General features: G+C 39.7%; 1 protein-coding gene across 2 annotated transcripts; it reads right to left on the bottom strand.

The window, feature by feature from the left end:
- Positions 1–13,464: 13,464 nt before the first annotated feature.
- On the bottom strand, positions 13,465–17,918 carry nkx2.4a (NK2 homeobox 4a). 2 transcript variants are annotated; one of them, XM_048270792.1, is made up of 2 exons: positions 17,404–17,918; positions 13,465–17,059 (listed from the first exon to the last, which is right to left on the bottom strand). In XM_048270792.1, the coding sequence occupies exons 1-2, from the start codon at positions 17,771–17,773 to the stop codon at positions 16,386–16,388; spliced, it is 1,044 nt and encodes a 347-aa protein (XP_048126749.1). In that variant the 5' UTR covers positions 17,774–17,918; the 3' UTR covers positions 13,465–16,385. The 2 variants fall into 2 exon arrangements, with proteins under 2 accessions (XP_048126749.1, XP_048126750.1); XM_048270793.1 differs by having other exon boundaries at positions 13,465–17,032.
- Positions 17,919–19,598: the final 1,680 nt, after the last annotated feature.

Here is a 19,598-nt window from a genome sequence, read left to right as displayed (position 1 = left end):
CAGCCAAACAAGACATGGTTAACAGAAAACAATATCAACATTTTAGAGTGGCCCAGCCAGAGTCCAGACCTCAATCCGTCAAAAAAGAGTGATGGCAAATAGCTGTTCCTGTCAAAAAATCTGTATTGCTGCTAAAAAGATGCTGTCTAGAATCATTGTGGAGATATGGAGAGGCTTGGTAGGTATTATAAGAACCATTTTGAGAGCTGTGATGGCAAATAAAAATGTTTCCATTGATTATTTAAAAAGGGTATGAATAATTTTGGACTCGCCATTTTTCATTAAAAAAATGTAAAAAGATGAAAACGCTTTTTCTGATTCCACGGTTCTACCACATAACATTGTCTAGCAACCTTTTGGCATGTGGCAGTGTCATTTTCAGTCAGAATAAACATATTGATAAAGACAAAATCAACATTAAATCAATATTCGCCAGGGGTATGAATAATTTTGTTCTTAACTGTATGTAATTGTGTAATTGTTGGGCCTTTTATTAACTGTTCAAAATTATATTTATTTGTTGTTTTTTGTTTTTTCCTCATGACTTTATCTTTCCAATTTTGATTGAAATCTCTCATAAAAATTAAACTCTGCTTGGATTACACTCTTTCAGGATATTAATGAGCTGGCCTTCGTCCTTATGTGCAGTCTGCTGAGTAAATTAAACTAAGCATTGTCAGCAGTGACAATGACTTATGTCATAATCTACCTTATAAAAGACACCACACTCCCATCAACTGACTATAAATGGGAAGAGCGTGCTCATTCACCAGCCCTAATGTGTGCTTGTGCCGCCCGAATTGATTCGCCTTCATGCGAGGGGCTCAGTTTCCATGTGCATGCACTTTCCCTCTTGAGGAAGTGGACAAACAATCCAATCTGAGTGCGCCCAATTTAGCTATATTACCACTTTTAAATAAATGCAAATATCTTGCACCTCACCATTAAAATATTCCTTGATTCAGCAAGTACCTGAAAGAGCAGGGGGACCATTTGTGGAGTGTGGATTTGCACATGAATGACGTGCGTGAATGAGGAGTGTGGGTGAGGCTGGAAGGCCTTCTCCTCGTCAGTGAACAGTGGAGCTCAGCTCAGTTCCACGCTCTCTCTGGGGGGACCCAGGTGAGATTCTCACACACAAAAGACCCAAGTCTACCTGGAACAGTGTGGATGAAATGTTAAAGCATATGTGGATAGAGGTCTTTGGATATGCGGATAGAGGTCTTTGGGTAAAAAATAAATTAATAATAATGTTCATCATAGTTCATTCAGCTATCATTTGTAGGGTTTCCAAACAACCTAGATTACATCAACTTGATGGATGTCAATGTCTGATATTATTATGCCCTGATGCTAAGTGGTTCTTTGATTAATGTAGGTGAAACCTATTGAATTCATAACCCACAGTATGTTTTGACTGCTATGATATAAAAAAATAAAGAATAGATAAACAAAAGTATGTGGCTCTCAGAAAATGAGTAAGGTATGTGAGAGGCAGACAATAGGCTTTACTACTCAGTAGTTGTTTATCAGCAATTTCACAATCACACAAGTAGGGAGAGGAGAAGAAGCAACCTCAGGCGCAGTCAAGACAGCATTTGTCACAGTAAAGCACAGTAGCCAGAATCACAGAATGGATCATTTGGGAGTTGACATCCCCTGGCTGTCAGACAGCAGACTACATTGTATAAAATCTCATTATAATTAACCACATTTAAGTTAGAGCAGCAAGTCCCTCCTTATATGTTTTCCCACTCCGCATTGCCCCCATCCCATCGCCATGGAGTAATTAATATGGAACGGCATCATGCTCAGCAAATTCCTGTGAGATGGCTCCACCGGAGCTGTAAAAGCCAAGTAGGCAAATTAGTATTCATGCAGGTCTTCCTGTTACAACTCCCTTTTCCCTCAGGGACCAGGGGGCTAGATTGGGTAGACAGACAATGTTCATCCATGATTATGTGAGCAGAATGCCATGTGCCACAAGAGCAATGGAGTAGGTAGACAGGCAGAGAGAGAGAGAGAGAGAGAGAGAGAAATACAAGAAATACACCAGTGTCCTTGCATTTGAAGATCACAGAAAACATTGGGGAATGATTATAATTTGGCAGCGCACTGGAATTTTCTTGGTTTCAAGATGGCGTTTTGTCAGCTATAAGCCGGCACAGTTTCATTTTTGCGAGATTTGTTTTTAGCTATGGAACTCTGAAGCTTTGAATAGTGTCTTGTGAATATTGATTAAAAAAAACTCCATTCCAGTTCCAAACAAGGATCCATTTTCAGTCTGCCCAAATCCATAGTTGGTGAAAGGACTACCAATTATGGCGCTTTAAAAACTAAGGGTTTACTATATTGTATACAAACAATTGTGTTATTAGACCTACACACTTCATGAAGTGTAAAGTAGTATGAAGCCCAGATTCTTATGACCTCTTATTTTACTGTATGTCCTCTCTCTCTCTCTCTCTCTCTCTCTCTCTCCTCTCTCTCTCTGGCTCATTCTTGAGTCTTATTAGTAGCCACACGGCAGCCTGGTGTGGGGTGATTCACTGCTGTGTGCATTCAGAGGGCTACTTTGACACCTTATGTTCAGTGATTGAAGGCAATCTCCAATGATGCACTGACTTTATTCACCATGTTGTTCCATAGAGGAGAACACACATCTTTTTCTCCCCCTCTCTCTCCATCTCTCTTTCTTTCTCTATCTTTCTCCCTCTCCCTCTCTCTCTTTCTATCTCTCTCTTACACACACACACAAAGGTGGTCACACATGTACAGATTTGCCACTCTGAGTCACCTCCTGAATGCACAACTATCTGGAGGCATAAAATAAAAATAAAAAACAGCATTTATTTCACCTGCAGAGGAGGGCAACTTAATACCTAGTACACACAACATTCATGCCACACAACCCATGTATCCATAATCAATGTAATTTCACTTAGACACGGTTCACAACCCTTCCATTAACTCTTTATTGTGTAAATGTCTCCTGTTTTGCCCTCATTACATAAGGGGATACAAATGTTTGTACACTGGGTGGGTGTTGAGCCCGTCCGGGCAGCAAGAAGCCACATTAGAGTGATCTCTGCTTGGATTAAATCTGTTGTTCGTGGAGATGTTAACAAAGGTGATAAAACAAGATTAGCTAAGACACACAGTGGTGGGGATTGGGGAGCTCTCTCTTATTAGTATGCACTGAGCTCCAGAGAGTAGAGTGGACTCAATTTTCCTCACAGGGGGGAAAGGGTTCAACCATTAGCATGAATGGGAAATGCTAATGCCCAGCTACAGACACCTGCTCTGGGTATCAGCGCCGTGGGCCTCTGAGGCACAAGGGGAGTGTGTTTTTAATCCTGTGGTATTAATGTAATATTTAGTCAGTTAGGCTGAGCAGCACAAACAGCAGTCTGGCTAAAGCATAGGAAGCCAGAGTCACAGTGATTGGATGGGGGCCACTGTATTATAATCAAAATCCTTATTTCAGACACCAAATGGGTCCATAGCATTAAGACAGTGTAAAAATACATAGAATAAATACATATAATATATAGGTACAATGTATACAAAAAGGAAAAAAAAGATAGCATTTAAAAACGGTAAGGGCTCTCTCGCCAGTGTTTTCTCAGCCTGGAAGAAAACCTCAGAGAGCTCTTAGCAAGGTTGACTAGACCTTCTATAATGCAGTTCTCTGACAAGTCCAAGTTATAAACAAGTTATGACAAGTCCAAGTTATAAGCAAGTTATACAAGTTATAAACTAAAATGGTTGTATGGTTTCTTTACCTAGCATACCTCCTCTCTCGGTCTCTCTCTCTCTCTCCCTGAGTTTACACAATGAGTTTACCTCTCTGCCGTTGGGACTATTTTGCTCTGTAAGAAGCAAAACAAGGGACAGTCTACATACACATATAAGTTACAATAGTTTTGTCACTTGAAACAATACAGCATGATGACTAAGTACCAGTACCACGGCGTGCAGTGACCCTAACAGTGGCCTCCATGGGCGTATTCTGGGAGCTGTTGTGTCATCCTGGCTGTAATTGTCACCTTTGATTGGCAGTAATGAAGATGCCGGACGAGTGGGAAGGGGGTTGTTGGCCACTGGTGTCATTGTGCCATTTTCGTGGACTGCTTCTCTCCGCGAGGCTGTGCTTCTCACCGGCTGCCTGATTGTACAGTTAAGCCACGGCTGCCTCCACAAGCTCTCCCGTGTCATTAACCTCCACTCCAATGACTCTGCGATGGGTTTGAAAAGGGAGAAGAGACACTTGTCAAGGTGTGGGTAGAGGAGCACCTCTTCAGCAACAGCTCGGGTTGCTCCGCATCTTTGTGTTGTCCAATCGGCGACTAAGTGCACGCAAGTTTGGTGTCACCACCGAATGCACGCTGTTGTGGTTTGGACAGATATTGAGCGTTCTAAGCGTCATGTTTAATCGGCCACAGCTCATAGAGACAGGCCTTGGTATTTCACTCACATATGAGTGACCACTCTCTGATCGGTATGTAGACAGATGTGGAGGTGGAGTTCAGCTTGTTTGATGGTATAAAAGGTACACTGGTGTGTTATATTTGGTATTTTCAAATTCACTCTGTGTAAATTTGTTTTTGTTCTATTATAACATGTAAACATTTTCTATAAACACATCCATTTGCTAAGCATGAATCATGGGTTATTTACCACAGTACAGATTTGTATTTATTCGAGAGACCACACTAATATTAGGTAGAGTGAACCTGAAACACCACAAATGATATTACTTGGCTTTAAACTGGAGATGAAGTAACAAACAACACAAACTGTAACAAGGCCAAAAACAAGTCTCTTTTTTTTGTGTGGTGGAATCTAGATGGAGCTTTAGGCTGTGGCATAACTTTTGGATGGATTAACTGAATGTGTGGATTCACTCCATGAAGGTAAATGAGGTATACAGTCGACTATGAATGCCTCTGTGAATGCAAACATCTTTCCCCTTAAGAAATTCTTTATACATCTACAAGTAAAATAGTTTGGGCTATTCAGTCAACTGTTAAAAGCTTGCCTAGCTGTATATCTTTGTAAAGGAAGGCCATTCTCCATTTATTTGGTTACTGCTCTGGGAGCCATCCATTCTGTTCTGCGCATAATAGATGTATAATCCATTCCTATCCAGACATCTACTGTGTGTTGAGCTAAAATGGTATAGTGTCCATAGTGATTGGACATGTATTATGTGTGTGTGTGTGTGTGTGTATATATATATATGCTGCAAAATGTGCCCTATGACCTCTGTTAAAATCCATTAGATCGGATCTCAGTGGGTAAGTCAATGAATATAATTGAAAAATTGTGCTTCCATTGAGATGGGTTTTGTATCCATACTATTCCTCTAAGGCAGGGGTGTCAACCAGTGGTCCGCAGCCAACTTGTGGTCCGTGAGGACATTGCTGGTGGTCCCTGACCATGGATTCAGTAATGTAGTTGCAATGTGGGAATCAGTATTTTTATTCTGTGGTGGTCCTGAGGTTATGTAATTAGTCAGAATGGTGGTCCCTGGTTCACAGTCAGTTGAAAACCCCTGCTCTAAGGCTTTTTACATTTTTACATTTAATCATAACTCAGAAATGAATGGGAAATGACATGAGGGTGCCACTTGAATGTAAAACAACTGCACTGTCTTAATGTGTCAAAGATGTGACCAAGATTAATTCATGTGTCTGATTCATTATTTCATTATTATGACTTAACTATATCATTATTATGACTTAACAATATGACAATTTGTAAGGTTAAATAACTGAAGTAGGCTACATAACAAGAAATGAGCTAAAGCTGTAGAAAAAATGGATCTCAAAAATATATCAACACTATTTGGAAAATTAAGTCTGTTTAGGTACCACAGAACAAGTATCAGTCATATAAAGACTCTTTAGTGAAGATAGTGTTTTTGCATTATCTATTATTGTATGAATCCACAATGCTGTTTGAGTCTCGTCATAGTGCGTCCTCTCTGAATGTGTACACTTCTTGTGTAGGTCAGAGGGTAGGAAATAGGATTGAGCATTATAATGCAGCCAGAAGCTCCTCGAAGGGCAAAGCGGTCAATCAAAGGCTACTTTTTGCTTGGTCGCTGTGTCGGGTGCTCCTGTCGGCAATTCTCTGATTTGACTTTGATGTGCCAATTTGTGGTTGATGAATAATTGTCTGGTTGCTGATAACTTGTGGGAGTCAAGTGCATTCTCGGGGTACTCAATGCAAATGGGATATTTGGATTCAGCGAATCACGACAGTGTCCTCCCGAATGTCCGCCTGCCGTTTCTGTGGATAAACTCACCAATTAGCTGCATTTGAAGAAGCCATTTTTGATTAGTGCAATCAGTAAACAGAAAGGCCTCTCCATGATTGTCCCCCTGATTAGATGAGTTGTCACTTGAGAAGTTGTTGGAGATTTTAATTTATGGCCTTATAGTCCTGAAAAGTACAACAATTACCTGATCCATTTTGCCTACTGAACACTCAGATTAGAATGCAATTGCATGGCAAAGTCTGTCCACCTAATGTCTTACCCCGTGGAGACTGTGAGAGGGATCTTAGCTCTTCGTGGCAAATGGTAAATAAACACACAATGCTACTTGTCCATGAGCTCTGTGAAGAAATGGGATTCCCTGGCTTGTTCCGACAGAAGCACAAATTACTACTCCGAAGAACCCTTCTACAGCTACTACTGGCTATTTAGATTTAAAGAAAAGTATTGTAGCAAAGCCCACAGAAACGTATCTCAATACTGAAAATCTCTGTGTAAAAGCAGCTGAACATGGACACATACAGTACACACATACGGAAAAGAGCAAAATTGTTTGTCAAACCATTAAGTTCATAGTTAAAAAGTGATCAAAAGGGGTCCAACATGGATTCCTTTGTCTGAGGGGCCTCAGTAAAACTCATCTCAGCTTCAAATAATGCAAAAATTCAAAGGTAAGCCATGTTTCAGTGTGAGACTAGATACCCATTTTCAGCAGTCTTTCCTTACCCTATTTTTATGTCTGTTATTAAGGCCCATAAAATGGGCTTTTTGTCAGGCCCTTCTCTGAATGATCACTTCAGAGTAATTTGTGCAACCAAACTGAATCTTTTTTGTCCACTGCGTTTTATGAGTGAAACACCCATTAACGCTCAATTGGATTTATTAGGGAAGAAGCAGGGGAAGTGAAAAAAGAAGAGTACTTTGAAAAGGCAGATATCACTGTCATTGTGCAAAGGTGAGATTTTTATAACCGTGTTAGTCTTCCAGGTCAGTTTGTTTCTAGTGGTTTACTTGCACACTTGATAGAGTTCCTTCTGTGTCAGGTCAGGTGTGTACGCCTAAATGATCACATAGCCTAGTCATTAAGGCTACGTTTCCACTGGCAGGTCTTTTAATGCACAGTTCTGATTTATTTACCTATATCTTTTTGACTGCCTGTTTGCATCTAGCTTTCAAAGTGGCCCATATCAGATATCTGTGTTAACATGGTTCATTATTTTGATAAACACTTGAGACAATCCCACATGCGCACAAGAGGGTTTTCGTCACCGAAATGAAAGCAAACAAATAGATGGCACTGCAAATGTGCTTCAATGGTTAGTTGTTTACTTTCAATTCATAGCTTGAAGTTCACAAAATAAGATACCAGTTTTATTTTAAGGCTAAAAAGGAAGTAGAGAGTCCTATTGCAGCTTTTCCATCAATGTAACTGACGGTGTGAACGTCATAGAGACACTCAATATGGCTAACTACAATTAAAATGTTATCTATGTCCTGCAAAGTTGTCCCTGACCCAAACCTGTAGAATGGCTTAAGAGGAGACTTTATAGATCACCCTTGTCAGGCAGATAATCTCTGTGTGAGATTACGCCTGATTAGGGTGGTTTTAATAGGTTGTGTTTACTGGGAGCAGATTTGGTGGGGGTGAAATTCTGGGTGGTAATTTGTCATCAAGTTTGGTTATAGGCACGAGGTCTTAGGTAGTGTATCACAAACATGCCCCACCACCACCATCACCACCACCAACAACAACCTCTAACAAAAGTGCCCACGAAGGGATTCTCATTGGACGCTGAACTTAAGGGGGGAGTGAATTAAAAGTGAGTTAATTTTCCCTTTGAGAGTGTCACTACCCCCCATGGGGAGCAGTGAATGTGCTCTTTCCATGTGACCAGCTGCCTAAATCAGGGCAAGCAAACACTCAAGCAGCATGTTGTGGGCAATAGGTCTGCCATCTGTAACACAGCATTGTCCTGGGCTTTTCCAGGGCTAATTGTTTTCATGTGTGTAGTCCACCCAGAGGTTTATTTGCTGTCCTCTAGGGAACAGTGACAGTTGAAATGTAACGTAGTGCATGTCCAATAGCAAATACTACACTCCTAGTAGTCTCACATTCAGCCAGAGACAAAAATACAACAAACACGTTTTACGTTTAGAGCACAAAATATAGAATGATAGAGTGTCAATAAACACCAGAACTGTGTATGTGTCATTGCCTCATGAGAAGAACATTGCAGACACACTTCTTTAGCTAAATAAATCATGGGAAAAGCTATGCATTGCTGACTGTGCTGCATGAATCCTGGTCTTCTCGCAGAGCAACACAAGGAGCAGGAGGCACAGTGGGGTTTAGGGTGTAATCTTGTTTGGCCTTTGGGGCACATGGACAGCAACCCATAGATTTGAAGCTACAGTCTGGACGTTTATTAGGGAGAACAACAGGCGTCTAATTATAATGCCCTCTTATCAGTGCAGTGTCCATTGGTGAATAGTGGAGAGGAAGCAGCTTGCTGCAAGATGGTAATTGGAAAGAAAGTGGGTGGTCCCACTCTGCTCTTTGGCCCTCTGTGCTTCAAAAAAAATTACGACTCTCCGGCACAATTTGGGCACGGTGATTTTCAAAATGTCAAATTCCTTGAAATGCCCCAGTTTGCAGTTTGGTCTTCGTTTCCTCACATCTAACTGGAAATATAAGACCACCTAACGTTTTCCCCAGAAACAGGATTGTGTGTGCTTGTGTGTGTGTTTGTGTACATCTGTGTGTGTGTGTGTGTGTGTGTGTGTGTGTGTTTGGGGTGTACTTGTGCATGTGTGTCCATACCTTTGTGTACTTTTTGTCACTTCCATTGATGGATAAATTGAATAGCTATAAAGACCAACATGCATGTGCAACATAAGGCTCCCTTTAAAAGCTGCCTCTTGAGGCGACCCAAACACAGGCCATCTCTCCAACTTCATTTGAAGCCATCTCCAACTATTCCACATAAACAAACAAACGCCAGGAACGCAGCTGGCTATCACCTTGGCAACAGCCGATTGGGAAGAAACTGTTTGCTAGTTAAAAAGTGCAGCTTTGTTAGCTGCGCTAACAGGGACCTGGAATACTTCACAGCTTCACAATGAAGGCCATTGATTGCTTATTTCATTTTTAGGGGTTGGGGGAGGGAGGTGGGTGGGGAGTAAGCAAGTCCTGCACTCTGGTCTCTTGAAAAAAAGTCATATTTTTTGGTGGTATTTGTGTAGAGTTATGGACTACATTTTCATTCTACGCCTTTTGAGTAAGGGCCAGTGTTGTGTGATGAAAGAGAGAGAGAGAGAGAGAGAGAGAGAGAGAGAGAGAGAGAGAAACTGTATGTCTCGTACCAAGACATAGCTTTACCTTGACATGTATTTATAATTTTACATTGAACCCTCAGACTCTGTCATACTGAGCTCAAAAGGTTGCCAAAGTATTTGGCAGAGCTGCCATGCTTTTCACTAGGCAACTCTACCCTTAATAGTCAAGTCAGGTCAACTTTATTTATTTAGCGCATTTCATACACAGAGGTCATCAATGTGCTTTACATAAACACAAGCAAACAGGAATAGCTAATAAAAGAAGGGCAATAGTCAAATAATAGTTAAAAATTAAAGAATAAAAAAAGAAAATACACAATACACAAGGTCATAGTACATAAAAGCATAAAAAGGGCAATTGTTTAAAAAGTAATAATTGAAACACACAAAAAAACAACATAGAATGATACTAGTCAACCACCCAGTGAACAGCAGCACTCTATGAAGATTCTTGAAGTAGTCCCAAACTGTGCGCGCACACATATATTTCCTTTTAGGGCCAAAATGCCATAGGGCTCGATAGTCCCCCTCGTGTTAACACCCAAAATAGTCAGAGTTTCAGAGAAATCTGGTAGAGCTGTAACTCAACTACGTCACAGAATCCCCCTTTGCCCAACTAAGCACAGCAATAGTTCAAGGAAACAATAGTACTCACCCTGAAGAGTGCTCTGTGAACTGAGTAATGAGGATCTTACCACAAACCGCACTCAGACATGTTACAAAGATTGCCTTTAACAGACAATCACAAAGCAGTACAAAATCACATTCAGGATGACGTGACACACGAAACACGTAACCCATGGGTCAGAAAAGAAAGACTATCTCAGATTCAAAAATGTGTAAATCAGTGATAATGATCCTAGTCAAACACCCAGTAAACAGCAACAATCTATGGAGAAGTAGTCTCGAACTGTGCGTGCAAAAAGTTTGGTCTTAAGTCTAGATTTGAAACTGGCTATAGTTGGGGCAACTTTGATCTCATCTGAAAGTTTGTTCCAGAGCTGCATAGCAACTAAACGCTGCTTCACCATGTTTAGTTCTAACAGTACTCCAGTTTCTCCTGAGACCTGAGAAGTCTGGAAGGTGTGTACTGCTGAAGCATTTCTGCTAGGTAATTTGGTCCCGTTCCATTTAGTGATTTAAATGCAATTTAAATCACTAAATGGAACGGGACCAAATTACCAAATTACCAGAAGCGCTTAAAAGTCAATTCTTGATAGACTTTTGTAGTTACGCATATGGGACCCCAAAGAAGTAATAGTGCACACATATTAGCTTAGAGGACAAAGACTTGTTCGCCAGAATATGGTAGGGTTTTGGTGGGGTTAAGGACGTATGAATAATCTCTAAATGCTTGTCCTTCACTGTACTTTTTGTTAGTGTGTTACAAATACAAGACTCTCCCCACATAAAATGACTTAAAATTTCACGTGTGTTTATGTGTACAATCACTACAATGTGTTCTGTTTCACACTGTTTGACTACTACTACTACACTTTCACTATCCATAGTTCATATGATTTACATCAAGGGTAATTCAAACGCTAAACCACTACTTTGTGATTACTGATATTTACATTGTGTATCAATCCAAATTCATGCCTCTATGTATTATTTTAATCACTAGGTATCAGGATTTCTCTCTTGTAAAACCCTCTGGACAAACCCCCGATTCCACATGGAGTGCCTAAATCAGTATGAGATTTTTGGACAGGCTAAACAAATTTCTCTTGAGGGGTGTTTGCGGAACTTAATGAGGCATAACTAATGGTGTGGTCTGCCAATCCGTTGCCCGTGCTGGTGCTAGGGCATTGGGACAGGCCTGCCATTGATTCTTGCTTCAAACCTCTTGAAGAACTAATCAGTTTCTTTGGTTTGCTGTTTCAGGCCTGGCAAAGCCTTTTGTGAGACTGTGTCACCCCAGGTCAGTAGTTATTAGTGGTGACTGAAAACAGTTTCTTTAACTACTTATGAGCAGCCTGAATAAGATGCATAGGAAACTTGGAGGAGGGATTACCGACTGGCTGGTGTGACAGAGGGAGACACTGGGCAGAATGTGACATGGTTTAGTAATAGAGGATGCAGAGCTCATTCTGTCTTTTACTATCTCTCTCTCTCTCTCTCTTTCCTCTCCTCTCCTGTCTTTGCAAGCCTTCAGTTTTCATTGCTTTAGAAATAAAGCATAATTCACTTCAATTCTAGTCAATTCTGTTTGTCTTTTTAACACTGGTACAGAAAATACAAAATGTTATGTAGATATTAACGTTCATCTATTCAAACTCATGAGCATCCACAAACAGTTGTGTACCCTTTGCATTTTTCATATATGTCTCGCTCTCTCTCTCTCTCTCTCTATATATATATATATACATATATATATGTATGTATGTGCGTGTGGTTGTCCACTGTATCCTCAGAACCAAAGACAACAATAGAATGCACTGTCATTTATTTAATTTTATGGAAATGTATTAAAATGAGAATTGCTTTCAGAGTCCTCTGACCTGCTTGAATGTTTTCCATTCTCTCAGAGGATGATTATTTGTAAGCTGTTTTTCTTGTTTAAAATAACCAGAATTAGGAAAGTTTTTGCTTTCTGTGGTGCAATCTCCTTTGATCCCAAAAGATAATGGATTAAAGGGGACAGTGGGGGGAAAATGCATTGCATGTACAAAACTACCTCATTCAAACCATCCCATATGGTAAATGTATCGGTAGAAATCCTCCACAGTGGCCAGATGAGTTAAGAGTATTATTGTAATTAAAATCTGTTCTTGCCAATTCAAAGCATTTTTGTCAGTCCTCTGAAAAGCTGCCCTTCTCACCCAGTCATTTCACATGGGAGAGAAAAGAGCCATCTTTGCCAGAATTTAACAGAAAGGAGAAAAAGAGGGAGTGTTTGGGGAATTCACATGGCACTTTTTGAATTCTTGTGCTCTTGCCCAATGAAAATGAACATATCCACATCATGACTGTAATAGGTCCAGTCACATGCAGAATGGCTTTATATAAAGCTAATAAGATGCCTTAACCCAGCATTTCAATTGTGTTGTGATGTACAATAAATGTAATATGTATGATTATTTGGTTCTATTGTTATGTTTAAATATGATAGTATACATAATCCAACATTTTCATCATACTTTCACATGCAAATAAGTGTACCTTTGTAGGAAAACATGTTTTATATTTTTGTAAATGGTTCATCTGCATTGCATTTTGGTTCCCACATAAACTGTATGACCAGCGTCAGTCAGTCTACACCAATTAGCACTCCCCGGGTTGCTAGGTCACCATGGTCAATTGAAAGACACATCAATAGAACTTGAAAAGGTTTTTCTGCGATCAGACCTTCTGACATATTAAGTAGAATAATACAAGGGGGAGGGGCCTTGCTCAGGCAAGACTCAGTCTGGATTCAAATCACCCAGCAGTAGGAACTCATTTCTATACTAAAATAACTGGGAACAATAGACAAATACGGACTGTCTCTTTGAAAATGGAAACAATGTTCTTTTTGAATCTGTACATGTTTTATCTGAAACTAAATGGATTGTGCATAATTTGAATTTCAGATACCAGAATTACGCGTTTCTATTAAGCAAAATATAATACATTTTTAAGGCCAAAATAGTGTACTGTTACCATGAGTTGATAGTTTTGGCTTGAAAACAGCCATTAGGTGAAACACAATCTGACAGGAGCCGAGAAAACAAAACAGAAATACCACATGTATGTGTTTGTGTATTTACAAAAAAATAGCAGACTTTGAAAACAAAGATGTAACATATCATAGTACTTCACACAATGCTTATTAAATAACTAAACAGAAATTGTGTCAAACATGTGTGAATTCACCACAGTTGCAAAATATCAGTTGGTTAAATTCATTTCATTACACTGGCCAAAACCAGATGTTGCTACATTAGGTATGAAATAAGTTTTGACAGCATATACACACATGGATAATACATTCTTCACTTTGATGAGTAAAAAAGGTCACACATAATCAATTTTTAAGTTATATTCTAGTCTGGATTATAACTGGGCATTTTTAAGTAACAACTGGCTCTGATGCTAGCCAAGTTCTCCATGTAGAGCTAGAAGTTTAATACTGTTTGGAAATATCTGTACATTAACATAACTTTTTTGTATGGAGACAGGGGAAAATATTTTGTCGCCACAGTTCAAGCATGATTTAAAATAAAATGTAACTATAGGATAGGACACCGCCATCAAGGTGCTACACCAAGTAGCTACTTCAGCTTAAGCCAGGGGGAGAGAGCTTGTTTCAGTACACTGAACAACCACACACAAAAAGATGGGGCCAGGGAAAGCTAATGATCTGTTATTTAAGCACAGATACCGCTTGCAGCACCATGTTATTCTGGTGCAATCTGGCAACACATTCATCTCCACAACAGTGTTGCCATGTTGTATCATAGAATCAGGTGGCCCTAGGTTAACGCATGGTTTCAAAGGTGCTGGCTCCAAAAACGTGGACATGACTGCCATCAGATGCAGGCCATTTTATAATGACCAACTGACCTTTTACAAGTGCAGCCAGACAACATTTTCAATCTATGTGTTCTCTGAGTGGAAAAAGAGGCTGTCGAGCCCTGTAATGACTTCAGTCCAGACTGGAGTTCCACTGGACTTCACAAAGATCAAAGTTTGCATGCCAGATGCAATCAATGTATGGCAGATTTAATTTCCAAATAAATTAAGAGGTTCATTTTTCTATGGCACATAATTTAGCATTCCATTGAACCTTAAGTATTACATCAATAATTCTAGTCAACAGCAAGAGTAACTATCCCCCATATATGCCATATCACATTTGCTGTAATGATTTCAAGGGCTGGTAATGGAGCTATACAGCACTTATTTTACAGACTAAAGTATCAAATGGAGTCTCAGCTGTGGACAAGGTTGAAATGGGAAATGTTCTCTTGGTTAAATCTTACTTTCCCCATCAGACATTGCTGTTCAACATATAATTCACTTAAACAATTCATTCAACGCAATTGCTTGTTTCAAGGTTTCTTTATAACAAGTAGTTGTAAAGGGTAATGCATCATTGATGATGACACTGAGGGTCTCACTTGCTGTTTTCTCTACAAACATTTTAACACTTGTCCGCAAGACCAAATCACTGAATAATTTGCAAACCAGGAAAAGTTGTGGCTGAATGCAGTGCAGAATGCCACATTTAACACTTAGGCCTAAAGCATGATTTCAAATAAGTGAGGATTTGTTGGATTAGGTGCCATGAAAATATTTTCATCCACAACCAACAATCACATTTTATGTGGTAAGGTAATGTTCAGAACTGATATAGGGTTTTTGGTGAGTTGTCCTTCAAAGACAGATATTTAGGCTACTAAAAACAAAAAATCCAATATGTCTATGCAGCACTAAAGTTGGCAATGTAATTGTGTATAGCCTTAACGTGGTCATACAAATAAAAAAAAATACAGATATTCTTTGTTGCATATAACCTTGAAATCAATGTTGCGCGTGAAATAGTCTACCCATTACCGTACTGATAAATTGCATACAAAATTATGTAAACGTCATGACTGTATCCTGACTTGGTTCATTTGACTTTAACAGTTAAAAGTAATTCCGTTGCAAAAAGAGCACACATTTGAAGCTGTCATAGTTCATTGGATTTAATATTTGACCAGTGTTGAATGATACGGATATTTTATTCAATATTTACCTTTGCCGCGTTTTAGTTCATACTTTCTGTATAATGTCCATAACAAAAAAAGACTAACCGGAGAAATGTTAGTTCTGGATATTTGTATGCTTTGTCTGGGTGTACAGCAAACAATTCACGAAAAACTAAATAATAGGGCACCCAAAACACTCACATTATTAATTTACTGTAAATTGGAATAATTAACAACTAAAACACTGTTTGGTTGGCTTCCAAAATGTTTCTCTGTATTTCCATGTTATTTATATATCCCGCAATTGGGTGGGCTACATTTCAGTAGCCTATAATTCTCTCTCACTGAAATTACTAGCACTGGGTAAACCTCATTCAACCTTGCTTTCCAATTCAATTTATTACCGATCACATCTTAATAAACCTACTTCAAATAGATCTTCACACAAATTAAGTCCTCGGGATATCTTGCACTTCAAGTGATTTATTGTAACGTTCAATTTGTTTGAAACATATACAGCAGCCATCAGGTATTTGTTGGTTGTTTGAATTGGTTGATTTGTTTATCTTAACTTACAAAATGGAGAATAAAACAAAATTATTCAAAACAATTATATTACAGGTAAAAGCAGTGTTAGCCAAATATACAATTCCTACTTTAACTTCTATTTGAATACATTAGTTTACAATAACCATTACATCGATGATTAGGCGTCTGGCGCGAGGGTCACGCCGCGTGATACATTATCAAAACTTCATACCTGATCTCTTACTCAGCTATCTTCCCGTAAGGAGTAACATTGCTGAGTAAGGAGCAGCATTCGCATTCAACAACATTCTACGTTAGCATTAAAGGGAAGTCCAAAATCGGTTCACAAGTTCAGAAACACCTTGCCTCTCCAGTGTCAAGTAAAGGTCAAAAATTGTCTTACTTAAAAATGCCCCCATACAAGTGAATAATGTCCGTTGTCACGCGTTGGGTATACATTGTCCTCACCAGATAGTTCAGCCTGATATGTTTCATCTGCTTTTGGCCTTTTCCAGCTTAATGTTTTCAGTAGATATATTTAGGAAATATTATGATCAGTACTACCACGTTCTGCCATAGAGCAAATTTGAACTGACCATGTTATTTGTATAATCTACAGCGGAAGTGTCCATTTGAGCCATGCTGTTCATCTGGCTGTGAAGAGAGGGAGGGCTTGGTGACATTTCCTCCAGGTCTTGCGCTTGAACTAAAGCATTGACCTGTTGGTTTTGGTGCTGGTTCATAGCGTTACTAGATGCGACAAGCACGACTCCCGAGCTGTTCTGTTGTTGCTGCTGCTGCTGTTGTTGGTTCGGCGTCGGTGTGTTTGAGCCATTCTGACAGGGTTTACCATCCTTTACGAGCACTGGAACAGCCACTCGCCGGGGGGACTGCTGCTGTTGGCAAAGGTTGTTATCTTGTTGGAGCTGCTGCGCAGCTTTGTCCTTGGCCTGTCGTTTCATTTTATACCTGTGATTCTGGAACCATATTTTGACTTGGGTCGGTGTGAGGTGAATCATGCTGGCCAGGTGTTCCCTCTCCGGGGCTGACAGGTATTTCTGTTGTTTAAACCTCCTCTCCAGTTCATATACCTGTGCCTGCGAAAAGAGCACCCGTCGTTTACGCCGGGGCGCAGCATGGAGAGTTGGCATAGATTTGGATCCGTCGGTCATGCCCGTCAGCGTCCCCATCCCGGTCATGTTCATACCTGTGGAAGGTCCCATGAATCTAGAAACTTAAAAATATACATACACATATGCGTCCATTCAATGAGCAGAATGCCCTTAACTCAATACCAAATGGACATACATGTACACAACTTTATGTGAGTCAATTGTATAGCCTAATGCTAACTTGAATGCCTATGATACAGCATATAGCAACAGGAATATTAAAATAAAAATCACTTTCAGACCATCTACTTTGAAAAAACAATGGGCGTAAAATTATTATCTAAAAAATCATTCGTTGTCAAATCTAATTTCATTGAACAAACATTTGTGTAAGGCGTGTGTTTAATCTATAGACATGTCGAATAAATAGTAAGTAAATAGTAAAATAATTCAAAGGATAACTTACTTGTTGAGTATCTTGGGTCTGGATTTGCACCATACCACCCTGTTGCTGCAGCGCTATTTCGCATGGTTTCTTGGTAGGACGGGAGGTCTCCCATGTTCCCAATGCTCCCATTGCAATAGCCTCCCATTGCACTGTGCGAAAATTGGGATACACTGTGTGGCATGTGGTAGGTCGTTGCCACAGTGGCATTGTGGCCCATAGAGTGCTGCTGCATGCCAGTCTGTGACACCTGAGGTTGTCGGTAAGCTCCCAGCGGAGAGGCGAGGTTCCCTGTACTATCCATGCCACTAAACTTCTTGTAGGTCTCCTCAATTGGGCTCAAAATATCTGTCACTGAAAAAGGCGTTGTATGCTTTGGGCTCAACGACATGGTTCAGTAAGCGCACAGGTAGATTTTGGTGGAGCAGATCAACAGTGTTGTATCAGCTCTCTTCTTGTGGATGGCTACGTAAGAGAGTGCTTGTAGTACGCCTGAGATCCGATTGATCGCCTTCGAGAAGGAGGCGAGCCCAGGACGCTCTTATCTCAGGGTTTATTGTAGCCAAGCGCCAGGTTTACGACAAACATTGGGGGCGGAGCAACGTTCTAAACGAGCGAACAATGGTCATTGACATTTTAGCAAAATAAATGACAGAAATATGTCTTTCGTTTTAAGATAAAGATGTAATGAACTAATTATTTTACTTTTGTATTTTCTGATCAATAACTGTACTGCGTTTGACTTTACTGTATGATATATATAGCGTGATATTTTAGCCCATGTACATTTTGTTTGACAGGATTGCTGAGTGAGGGCTTTTCAAGCGAGGAAGCGGTGCCGTTGCTGTCAACAGGGAATTCCATAGTTTCTCCGAAGTTGGAGAGCACTTTGACGAGACATAAGCGCCACTGCTATCTTCAGAAGCACAATGAAGGTCCCCCTCTATTGTATGACCTAATCTATGGGTCTTGAACATCATTTCTCCACCAGAGAGGGATTTCTAGTGTGGCCCAAAGAAAAAATAAATGATGACACTAATAGCGATTTTAGTGGCTGAACAATTTTAGTAGACTACATTTAACGTCCTTCCGATCTGAGTCAAAATAAGTTAATTGAAAATTAACTTATAATAATTTTTGAAATGATTGTCTATATTGACGTTTTAGTTTATAGCCTAAATGCATGCTATTGGTGACTTTTTACGCATTTTACGCAAATGGTATGGTCCAAGATGGATCTATGTCAAGCTATGGTATCACTCAGGCCTACATTATTTTAAATAAAGCAAATAAACCCATTATTAGTAATATACAATGTATAATCAGTTCCAGTATATTCATAGGTTGTCAGCTGTAGGCTATTACTAGGTTTAGGCCTTCGCTGCATGTCTGAAGATTATGTATTGCCTTTCCATGGCCAGTTTCTCGATAGTTATTATCCCCTGTGTGTGTGTGTGTGTGTTTTGTCGACATATAGTGCACACTAGACATTTGACGTTTCAGAAGTTTATAGGTTTATAGAAGTTTATAGGTTTTGTGCGATTCCCACACTGACCTCATGTTTCTCTGAGGCAGATTTAACATCTCTCTCTCTCTCTTTCACACAGAGAGGGGGGGGGGCAGGTGCAAAACTGGAGCTATCATATGTAGGCTATCTCGTTATGGTTATAGTGAGGTTATGGTTGTGGTAGCCCTTTATATGTAAAGCTATACTGACACCCAAATATAACCTATATGTCATGAAGAAAATACTCTTCTCACTAAACCTAAATATTGCGTCAGTGAATGCAAATTGTGATAAGGGACATGTTTAAACTATATGAAGTTCGGACAAGGTCTCATTCAATGTTTCAATTTTGCTACTAGTTAACAGAATACATTTCTAAGTTTGACTAGAATTCATTAAGTTAGTATTAGGAATTGCATTCCTTTATCTCAAAACAGCCTATCTTAAGTAAAATAATATTCTTACCGAGCAGAAAATAACTGAACAAAGACGCTTGGTGAGTCACTTCTTAGTCACTTGTCAGGACCCAATGTCAATCTTAAACAGCACTAGGCTATTCTTCATTTTATGCCAATATCACACTGCTTGTGTGTAAATAAACTTAACAAATATTTACGCACTCGTTTCATAGGCGCCCTTCAGTTACGTTGTGTGGACGCGCATTCCACTAGGCCTACTTTATTAAACATGAGTGGGCGTTTTGTCTTGT

The sequence above is a fragment of the Alosa alosa genome, chromosome 19, assembly GCF_017589495.1.
Source record: "Alosa alosa isolate M-15738 ecotype Scorff River chromosome 19, AALO_Geno_1.1, whole genome shotgun sequence".
In the NCBI taxonomy this organism is placed as follows: Eukaryota; Metazoa; Chordata; class Actinopteri; order Clupeiformes; family Clupeidae; genus Alosa; species Alosa alosa.
This window is presented reverse-complemented; position numbering and strand designations above follow the sequence as displayed.

Excerpts from the sequence above, each read along its gene's own strand:
- nkx2.4a (XM_048270792.1), bottom strand. The coding sequence starts at position 17,773 with ATGTCGTTGAGCCCAAAGCATACAACGCCTTTTTCAGTGACAGATATT. Across the intron at positions 17,060-17,403 it reads AGACCCAAGATACTCAACAA|TTTCTAGATTCATGGGACCT; the intron begins GTAAGTTATCCT and ends TATATTTTTAAG.